The 11,864-nt window shown below is 41.9% G+C and overlaps 1 protein-coding gene across 1 annotated transcript; it reads right to left on the reverse strand.

Annotated features, from left to right (window-relative positions):
* Positions 1–274: 274 nt before the first annotated feature.
* Positions 275–1,921, reverse strand: LOC139764668 (cytokine receptor-like factor 3; the record flags this gene model as incomplete). Its single annotated transcript, XM_071691543.1, has 1 exon — positions 275–1,921. A coding segment is annotated over one exon (480 nt), but the record flags the coding sequence as incomplete, so codon positions are not given.
* Between the last annotated feature and the right edge of the window lie 9,943 nt (positions 1,922–11,864).

Genomic DNA, 11,864 nt, shown 5'->3' on the forward strand with positions numbered 1-11,864 from the left:
CCCGCATTAGCGAGGTAGCGTTGAGAACAGAGGACTGGGCCCTTGAGGGAATATCCTCACCTGGGCCCCTTCTCTGTTCCCTCTTTTGGAAAAAAAAAAAAAAAAAAAGTGGGAGGGGAGGATTTCCAGCCCCCCGCTCCCTCCCCTTTTAGTCGCCTTCTACGACACGCAGGGAATACGTGGGAAGTATTCTTTCTCCCCTATACATACATATGCATGCACAGACATATACACATATACACATGTACATATTCATACTTGCTGCCTTCATCAATTCCCTCCACCACCCCGCCACACATGAAATGGCACCCCCCTTCCCCTGCGTGTACACGAGGTAGCGGTAGGAGAAGACAAGAAAGGCCACATTAATTCACATACAGTCTCTGGCTGAAATGTGTAATGCACCAAAACCACAGCTCCCTTTCCACTTCTAGGCCCCACAAAACTTTCCATGGTTTATCCCAGATGCTTCCCATGCCCTGGTTAAATCCATTGACAGCAGGTCGACCCCGGAATACCATATAGTTCTAATTCATTCTATTCCTTGCCTTTCACCCTCCTGTATGTTCAGGCCCCCATTGCTCAAAATCTTTTTCACTCCAACCTTCCACCTCCGATTTGGTCTCCCACTTCTCCTCGTTCCCTCCACCTCTGACACATATATCTTCATTGTAAATCTTTCCTTACTCATTTTCTCTATGTGACCAAACCATTTCAACACACCCTCTTCTGTTCTCAACCACGCTTGTTTTATTACCACACATCTCTCTTACCCTTTCATTATTTAATCAAACCACCTCACACATATCGTCCTCAAACATTTTATTTCCAACACATCCATCCTCCTCCGCACAACCCTATCTATAGCCCATGCCTTGCAACCATATCACATTGTTGGAACCACTATTCCTTCAAACATACCCAATTCTGCTCTCCGAGATAAGTTCTCACCTTCCACACATTCTTCAATGCTCCCAGAACCTTTACCCCCTCCCCCACCCTGGATTTATAAAAAAGTATTTTTCATCTTCAGATCAAACTATAATAATCCAATAATAACTATGTATAGGTCACTGCAGGCACATGAGATTCTGTATATAACTTTCATATTTTTTAACTATATATCTATAAAATTGCCCAAAGACCCTTTTCTCAGGAGCTCTAGCAGCTCCAAGGCTGCATAACTTCCAGTAGTAGGGAAATGATGAACTAATTAAGAGCAACAAGTTTTTTGACGAAACTGAACTCCCGATGATAAAGACTTGCCAAAGATGACGTCTCACTCATGGTGTAATCTCGTGCAGGCGGAATCCAGAAACATCATGTACGTATATATATATATCATGTATATATATATATCATAAACATTATAGCATTTGAGAATCATATAAACGTTAATGAATATGGTTAAGATGTGGCACTTTTAAAAGAATGCTGTCTACTAATGGACACTTATTTTCCATCGTGGTTCACCAAATGTGGCAACAAAATGCAAACCATCATGTGCATTTGGAACACCCCACTCATAGGTTACCTGTTTTTCTTGACTTTCAATATAAACTCTGAGTTTTGTTGATGAAACTTTTTCTACAGCAAAGCTGACCTGTGACTTGTCTTGAATAGCTGGCAATCGAGTTACACGACTGATACCATCCAGAAACACACAACCTTGTGCACTAAGGAAGAGTGTGTCAGGCAAAAGGAGCTGTTCTGGCCCAGTCACAGGTTGGCAGCACAGACCAAGTCCCTCATCACTACAACCTACACCTCCACTCACAACCTTAAACAATACAGAAGAACCTGATTTCAACAGGGGTCCATCTGAGTGGAGGACTTCCAAATCACTCGTTTTTTTGGAAGCCAGACGTCCATCATCTGCTATACTCCATCCTGAGGAATGTCCTTTCTTCCATCTGAAATATATATATATATATATATATATATATATATATATATATATATATATATATATATATATATATATATATATATATATATATATATATATTTATATATATATATATATATATATATATATATATATATATATATATATATATATATATATATATATATATATATATATATAGATGTGGTATTGGAGTGGAAATTATTAAAAAAGGGGGTGACAGTATTGTTAACTGGTTGGTAAGGTTATTTAATGTATGTATGATTCATGGTGAGGTGCCTGAGGATTGGCGAAATGATTGCATAGTGCCATCGTACAAACGCAAAGGGGATAAGATTGAGGGCTCAAATTACGGAGGTATAAGTTTGTTGAGTATTCCTGGTAAATTATAAGGGATGGTATTGATTGAGAGGGTGAAGGCATGTACAGAGCATCAGATTGGGGAAGAGCAGTGTGGTTTCAGAAGTGTTAGAGGATGTGTGGATCATGTGTTTGCTTTGAAGAATGTATTTGAGAAATGTTTAGAAATGCAAATGGATTTGTATATAGCATCTATGGATCTGGAGAAGACATATGATAGAGTTGATAGAGATGCTCTGTGGAAGGTATTAAGAATATATGGGGTGGGAGGCAAGTTGTTAGAAGCAGTGAAAAGTTTTTATCGAGGATGTAAGGCATGTGTGCGTGTAGAAAGAGAGGAAAGTGATTGGTTCTCGGTGAATGTAGGTTTGCGGCAGGGGTGTGTGATATCTCCATGGTTGTTTAATTTGTTTATGGATGGGGTTGTTAGGGAGGTGAATGCAAGAGTTTTGGAAAGAGGGGCAAGTATGCAGTCTGTTGTGGATTACAGAGCTTGGGAAGTGAGTCAGTTGTTGTTCGATGATGATACAACGCTGGTGGCTGATTCATGTAAGAAAATGCAGAAGCTGGTGACTGAGTTTGGTAAAGTGTGTGAAAGAAGAAATTTGAGAGTAAATTTGAACAAGAGCAAGGTTATTAGGTACAGTAGGGTTGAGGGTCAAGTCACTTGGGAGGTAAGTTTGAATTGAGAAAAACTGGAGGAAGTAAAGTGTTTTCGAAATCTGGGAGTAGATCTGGCGGCGGATGGAACCATGGAAACGGAAGTGAATCATAGGATGGGGGAAGGGTGAAAATTCTGGGAGCTTTGAAGAATGCTTGGAAGTCGAGAACATTATCTCGGAAAGAAAAATGGGTATGTTTGAAGGAATAGTGGTTCCAACAATGTTGTATGGTTTCGATGCGTGGGCTACGGATAAAGTTGTGCGCAGGAGAGTGGATGTGCTGGAAATGAGATGTTTGAGGATAACATGTGGTGTGAGGTGGTTTGATCGAGTAAGTAATGTAAGGGTAAGAGACATGTGTGGAAAAAAAAAAAAAGTGTGGTTGAGAGAGCAGAAGAGGGTGTTTTGAAATGGTTTGGTCACATGGAGAGAATGAGTGAGGAAAGATTCACTAAGAGGATATATGTGTCAGAGGTGGAGGGAACGAGGAGAAGTGGGAGACCAAATTTTAGGTGGAAAGATGGAGTGAAAAAGATTTTGAGTGATCGGGGCCTGAACATGCAGGAGGATGAAAGGCGTGCAAGAAATAGAGTGAATTGGAAAGATGTGATATATCGGGGTCGATGTGCTGTCATTCGATTGAACCAGGGCATGTGAAGCGTCTGGGGTAAACCATGGAATGTTCTCTGGGGCCTGGATGTGGAAATGGAGTTGTGTTTTCGGTGAATTATTACAAAACAGCTAGAGATTGCGTGTGAACGAACGGGGCCTTTGTTATCTTTTCCTAGTGTTACCTCGCACACATGAAGGGGGGAGGGGGTTTGGTATTACATGTGTGGGGAGGTGGCGATGGGAATAAAAAAAGGCAGACAGTATGAATTATGTACATGTGCATATATGTATATGCCTACGTGTGTATATATATAAAAAAAAAAAAAAAAAATATATATATATATATATATATATATATATATATATATATATATATATATATATATATATATATATACATATATATATATATTTATATCTTATATTTCTTTTTTTTTTATACTTTGTCGCTGTCTCCCGCGTTTGCGAGGTAGCGCAAGGAAACAGACGAAAGAAATGCCCCAACCCCCCCCCCATACACATGTATATACATACGTCCACACACGCAAATATACATACCTACACAGCTTTCCATGGTTTACCCCAGACGCTTCACATGCCTTGATTCAATCCACTGAGAGCACGTCAACCCCGGTATACCACATCGCTCCAATTCACTCTATTCCTTGCCCTCCTTTCACCCTCCTGCATGTTCAGGCCCCGATCACACAAAATCTTTTTCACTCCATCTTTCCACCTCCAATTTGGTCTCCCTCTTCTCCTTGCTCCCTCCACCTCCGACATATATATCCTCTTGGTCAATCTTTCCTCACTCATCCTCTCCATGTGCCCAAACCACTTCAAAACACCCTCCTCTGCTCTCTCAACCACGCTCTTTTTATTTCCACACATCTCTCTTACCCTTACGTTACTCACTCGATCAAACCACCTCACACCACACATTGTCCTCAAACATCTCATTTCCAGCACATCCATCCTCCTGCGCACAACTCTATCCATAGCCCACGCCTCGCAACCATACAACATTGTTGGAACCACTATTCCTTCAAACATACCCATTTTTGCTTTCCGAGATAATGTTCTCGACTTCCACACATTCTTCAAGGCCCCCAGAATTTTCGCCCCCTCCCCCACCTTATGATCCACTTCCGCTTCCATGGTTCCATCCGCTGCCATATCCACTCCCAGATATCTAAAACACTTCACTTCCTCCAGTTTTTCTCCATTCAAACTCACCTCCCAATTGACTTGACCCTCAACCCTACTGTACCTAATAACCTTGCTCTTATTCACATTTACTCTTAACTTTCTTCTTCCACACACTTTACCAAACTCAGTCACCAGCTTCTACAGTTTCTCACATGAATCAGCCAACAGCGCTGTATCACCAGCGAACAACAACTGACTCACTTCCCAAGCTCTCTCATCCCCAACAGACTTCATACTTGCCCCTCTTTCCAAAACTCTTGCATTTACCTCCCTAACAACCCCATCCATAAACAAATTAAACAACCATGGAGACATCACACACCCCTGCCGCAAACCTACATTCACTGAGAACCAATCACTTTCCTCTCTTCCTACACGTACACATGCCTTACATCCTCGATAAAAACTTTTCACTGCTTCTAACAACTTTCCTCCCACAACATATATTCTTAATACCTTCCACAGAGCATCTCTATCAACTCTATCATATGCCTTCTGCAGATCCATAAATGCTACATACAAATCCATTTGCTTACATATATATATATATATATATATATATATATATATATATATATATATATATATATATATATATATATATATATATATATATATATATATACATATATATATACATATATTTGCATGGAGAAAAACTGGAGGAGGTGAAGTGTTTTAGATATCTGGGTGTGGATTTGGCAGCGGATGGAACCATGGAAGTGAATCATTGGAAGGGGGAGGGGGCAAAAGTTCTGGGAGCGTTGAAGAATGTGTGAAAGTCGAGAGCATTATCTCGGAAAGGAAAAATGGGTATGTTTGAAGGAATAGTGGTTCCAACAATTTTATATGGTTGCGAGGCGTGAGCTATAGATAGAGGTGTGCTGAGGAGGTTGGATGTGCTGGAAATGAGGTGTTTGAGGGCAATATGTGGTGTGAGGTGGTTTGATCGATTAAGTAATAATAGGGTAAGAGAGATGTGTAGTAATAAAAAGAGTGTGGCTGAGAGAGCAGAAGAGGGTGTTTTGAAATGGTTTGGTCACATGGAGAGAATGGGTGAGGAAAGATTGACCAAGAGAAGATATGTGAACGAGGAGAAGTGGGAGACCAAATCGGAGGTGGAGAGATTGAGTGAAAAAGATTTTGAGTGATCAGGGCCTTAATATGCAGGAGGGTGAAAGGCATGCAAGGAATAGAGTGAATTGGAACGATGTCGTATACTGGGGTCGACATGGTGTCATTGGGTTGAACCACGGCGTGTGAAGCATCTGGAATAAACCATGGAAAGTTCTGTGGGGCCTGGATGTGGAGAGGGAGCTGTGGTTTAAGTGCATTATACATGACAGCTAGAGGTTTAAGTGCATTATACATGACAGCTAGAGGTTTAAGTGCATTATACATGACAGCTAGAGACTGAGTGTGAATGAATGTAGCCTTTGTTGTCTTTTCCTAGTGCTACCTCACGCACATGCGAGGAGAGGGGGTTATTATTTCATGTGTGGCGGGGTGGCGATGGGAATGAATGAAGGCAGATGGTATGAATCATGTACATGTGTATATATGTATATGTCTGTGTGTGTATATATATATGTATACGTTGAGATGTATAGGTATGTATATTTGCGTGTGTGGACATGTATGTGCATACATGTGTATGTGGGTGGGTTTGGCCATTCTTTCGTGTGTTTCGTTGCGCTACCTCGCTAACGTGGGAGACAGCGACAAAGCAAAATAAAAAAAGATAGATAAACATTGAGATGTATAGGTATTTATATGTGCGTGTGTGGACATGTATGTATATACATGTGTATGTGGGTGGGTCGGGCTATTCTTTCATCTCTTTCCTTGTGCTACCTTGCTAATGTGGGAGACAGCGACAAGTTTTTACCGAGGATGTAAGGCATGTGTACGTGTAGGAAGAGAGGAAAATGATTGGTTCTCAGTGAATGTAGGTTTGCGGCAGGGGTGTGTGATGTCTCCATGGTTGTTTAATTTGTTTATGGATGGGGTTGTTAGGGAGGTAAATGCAAGAGTCTTGGAAAGAGGGGCAAGTATGAAGTCTGTTGGGGATGAGAGAGCTTGGGAAGTGAGTCAGTTGTTGTTCGCTGATGATACAGCGCTGGTGGCGGATTCATGTGAGAAACTGCAGAAGCTGGTGACGGAGTTTGGTAAAGTGTGTGGAAGAAGAAAGTTAAGAGTAAATGTGAATAAGAGCAAGGTTATTAGGTATAGTAGGGGTGAGGGTCAAGTCAATTGGGAGGTGAGTTTGAATGGAGAAAAACTGGAGGAAGTGAAGTGTTTTAGATATCTGGGAGTAGATCTGTCAGCGGATGGAACCATGGAAGCGGAAGTGGATCATAGGGTGGGGGAGGGGGCGAAAATTTTGGGAGCCTTGAAAAATGTGTGGAAGTCGAGAACATTATCCCGGAAAGCAAAAATGGGTATGTTTGAAGGAATAGTAGTTCCAACAATGTTGTATGGTTGCGAGGCGTGGGCTATGGATAGAGTTGTGCGCAGGAGGATGGATTTGCTGGAAATGAGATGTTTGAGGACAATGTGTGGTGTGAGGTGGTTTGATCGAGTAAGTAACGTAAGGGTAAGAGAGATGTGTGGAAATAAAAAGAGCGTGGTTGAGAGAGCAGAAGAGGGTGTTTTGAAATGGTTTGGGCACATGGAGAGAATGAGTGAGGAAAGATTGACCAAGAGGATATATGTGTCGGAGGTGGAGGGAACGAGGAGAAGAGGGAGACCAAATTGGAGGTGGAACGATGGAGTGAAAAGGATTTTGTGTGATCGGGGCCTGAACATGCAGGAGGGTGAAAGGAGGGCAAGGAATAGAGTGAATTGGAGCGATGTGGTATACAGGGGTTGACGTGCTGTCAGTGGATTGAATCAAGGCATGTGAAGCGTCCGGGGTAAACCAAGGAAAGCTGTGTAGGTATGTATATTTGCGTGTGTGGACGTGTGTATGTACATGTGTATGGGGGGGGTTGGGGCATTTCTTTCGTCTGTTTCCTTGCGCTACCTCGCAAACGCGGGAGACAGCGACAAAGTATAAAAAAAAAAAAAAAAATATATATATATATATATATATATATATATATATATATATTTTGAAGGTTTGTTGAATGTGTCTGATGACAGAGTGGCAGATATAGGGTGTTTGGGTCGAGGTGGTGTGCAAAGTGAGAGGGTTAGGGAAAATGATTTGGTAAACAGAGAAGAGGTAGTAAAAGCTTTGCGGAAGATGAAAGCCGGCAAGGCAGCAGGTTTGGATGGTATTGCAGTGGAATTTATTAAAAAAGGGGGTGACTGTATTGTTGACTGGTTGGTAAGGTTATTTAATGTATGTATGACTCATGGTGAGGTGCCTAAGGATTGGCGGAATGCGTGCATAGTGCCATTGTACAAAGGCAAAGGGGATAAGAGTGAGTGCTCAAATTACAGAGGTATAAGTTTGTTGAGTATTCCTGGTAAATTATATGGGAGGGTATTGATTGAGAGGGTGAAGGCATGTACAGAGCATCAGATTGGGGAAGAGCAGTGTGGTTTCAGAAGTGGTAGAGGATGTGTGGATCAGGTGTTTGCTTTGAAGAATGTATGTGAGAAATACGTAGAAAAGCAAATGGATTTGTATGTAGCATTTATGGATCTGGAGAAGGCATATGATAGAGTTGATAGAGATGCTCTGTGGAAGGTATTAAGAATATATGGTGTGGGAGGCAAGTTGTTAGAAGCAGTGAAAAGTTTTTATCGAGGATGTAAGGCATGTGTACGTGTAGGAAGAGAGGAAAGTGATTGGTTCTCAGTGAATGTAGGTTTGCGGCAGGGGTGTGTGATGTCTCCATGGTTGTTTAATTTGTTTATGGATGGGGTTGTTAGGGAGGTAAATGCAAGAGTCTTGGAAAGAGGGGCAAGTATGAAGTCTGTTGGGGATGAGAGAGCTTGGGAAGTGAGTCAGTTGCTGTTCGCTGATGATACAGCGCTGGTGGCGGATTCATGTGAGAAACTGCAGAAGCTGGTGACGGAGTTTGGTAAAGTGTGTGGAAGAAGAAAGTTAAGAGTAAATGTGAATAAGAGCAAGGTTATTAGGTACAGTAGGGTTGAGGGTCAAGTCAATTGGGAGGTGAGTTTGAATGGTGAAAAACTGGAGGAAGTGAAGTGTTTTAGATATCTGGGAGTGGATCTGTCAGCGGATGGAACCATGGAAGCGGAAGTGGATCATAGGGTGGGGGAGGGGGCGAAAATTTTGGGAGCCTTGAAAAATGTGTGGAAGTCGAGAACATTATCCCGGAAAGCAAAAATGGGTATGTTTGAAGGAATAGTAGTTCCAACAATGTTGTATGGTTGCGAGGCGTGGGCTATGGATAAAGTTGTGCGCAGGAGGATGGATGTGCTGGAAATGAGATGTTTGAGGACAATGTGTGGTGTGAGGTGGTTTGATCGAGTAAGTAACGTAAGGGTAAGAGAGATGTGTGGAAATAAAAAGAGCGTGGTTGAGATAGCAGAAGAGGGTGTTTTGAAATGGTTTGGGCACATGGAGAGAATGAGTGAGGAAAGATTGACCAAGAGGATATATGTGTCGGAGGTGGAGGGAACGAGGAGAAGAGGGAGACCAAATTGGAGGTGGAAAGATGGAGTGAAAAGGATTTTGTGTGATCGGGGCCTGAACATGCAGGAGGGTGAAAGGAGGGCAAGGAATAGAGTGAATTGGAGCGATGTGGTATACAGGGGTTGACGTGCTGTCAGTGGATTGAATCAAGGCATGTGAAGCGTCCGGGGTAAACCATGGAAAGCTGTGTAGGTATGTATATTTCCGTGTGTGGACGTGTGTATGTACATGTGTATGGGGGGGGTTGGGCCATTTCTTTCGTCTGTTTCCTTGCGCTACCTCGCAAACGCGGGAGACAGCGACAAAGTATAAAAAAAAGAAAAAAAAAAAAAAAAAAAAATATATATATATATATATATATATATATATATATCTTACTTTGCTTTGTCGCTGTCTCCCGCGTTTGCGAGGTAGCGCAAGGAAACAGGCGAAAGAAATGGCCCATCCCACCCCCATACACATGTATATACATACGTCCACGCACGCAAATATACATACCTACAGAGCTTTCCATGGTTTACCCCAAACGCTTCACATGCCCTGATTCAATCCAATGACATCACGTCAACCCCGGTATACCACATCGATCCAATTCACTCTATTCCTTGCCCTCCTTTCACCCTCCTGCATGTTCAGGCCCCTATCACACAAAATCTTTTTCACTCCATCCTTCCACCTCCAAATTTGGTCTCCCACTTCTCCTTATTCCGTCCACCTCCGACACATATATCATCTTGGTCAATCTCTCCTCACTCATTCTCTCCATGTGCCCAAACATTTCAAAACACCCTCTTCTGCTCTCTCAACCACGCTCTTTTTATTTCCACACATCTCTCTTACCCTTACGTTACTTACTCGATCAAACCACCTCACACCACACATTGTCCTCAAACATCTCATTTTCAGCACATCCATCCTCCTGCGCACAACTCTATCCATAGCCCACGCCTCGCAACCATACAACATTGTTGGAACCACTATTCCTTCAAACATACCCATTTTTGCTTTCCGTGATAATGTTCTCGATTTTCACACATTCTTCAAGGCTCCCAGGATTTTCGCCCCCTCCCCCACCCTATGATCCACTTCCGCTTCCATGGTTCCATCCGCTGCCAGATCCACTCCCAGATATCTAAAACACTTTACTTTCCCCAGTTTTTCTCCATTCAAACTTACCTCCCAGTTGACTTGACCCTCAACATACTGTACCTAATAACCTTGCTCTTATTCACGTTTACTCTTAACTTTTTTCTCTCACACACTTTACCAAACTCAGTCACCAGCTTCTGCAGTTTCTCACATGGATCAGCCACCAGCGTTGTATCATCATCGAACAACAACTGACTCACTTCCCAAGCTCTGTAATCCACAACAGACTGCATACTTGCCCCTCTTTCCAAAACTATTGCATTCACCTCACTAACAACCCCATCCATAAACAAATTAAACAACCATGGAGATATCACACACCCCTGCCGCAAACCTACATTCACCGAGAACTAATCACTTTCCTCTCTTTGTACATGCACACATGCCTTTCATCCTCGATAAAAATTTTCACTGCTTCTAACAACTTGCCTCCCACACCATATATTCTTAATACCTTCCACAAAGCATCTCTATCAACTCTATCATATGCCTTCTCCAGATCCATAAATGCTACATACAAATCCATTTGCTTTTCTAAGCATTTCTCACATACATTCTTCAAAGCAAACACCTGATCCACACATCCTCTACCACTTCTGAAAACACACTGCTCTTCCCCAATCTGATGCTCTGTACATGCCTTCACCATCTCAATCAATACCCTCCCATATAATTTACTAGGAATACTCAACAAACTTATACCTCTGTAATTTGAGCACTCACTCTTATCCCCTTTGCCTTTGTACAATGGCACAATGCACGCATTCCGCCAATCCTCAGGCACCTCACCATGAGTCATACATACATTAAATAACATATACATATATATATATATATATATATATATATATATATATATATATATATATATATATATATATATATATATATATATATATATATATATATATTTACTTTATCTTTTTGCTCTGTCGCAGTCTCACGCGTTAGCAAGGTGGCCCAAGGAAACAGACGAAAGAATGGCCCAACCCGCCCACATACACATGTATATACATACACGTCCACACACACAAATATACATACCTATGCATCTCAATGTACACATATATATACACACACAGACATATACATATGTACACATATACATAATTCATACTATTTGCCTTTATTTGTTCCCATCGCCACCTCGCCACACATGGAATAATAACCACCTTCCCCATCATGTGTGCAAGGTAGCGCTAGGAAAAGATACCAAAGGTCCCATTCGTTCACACTCAGTCTCTAGCTGTCATGTAATATTGCACCGAAACCACAGCTTCCTTTCCACATCCAGGCCCCACAGAACTTTCCATGGTTTACCCCAGACGCTTCACATGCCCTGGTTCAATCG

This window comes from Panulirus ornatus, chromosome 4, assembly GCF_036320965.1.
Source record: "Panulirus ornatus isolate Po-2019 chromosome 4, ASM3632096v1, whole genome shotgun sequence".
Lineage (NCBI taxonomy): Eukaryota > Metazoa > Arthropoda > Malacostraca > Decapoda > Palinuridae > Panulirus > Panulirus ornatus.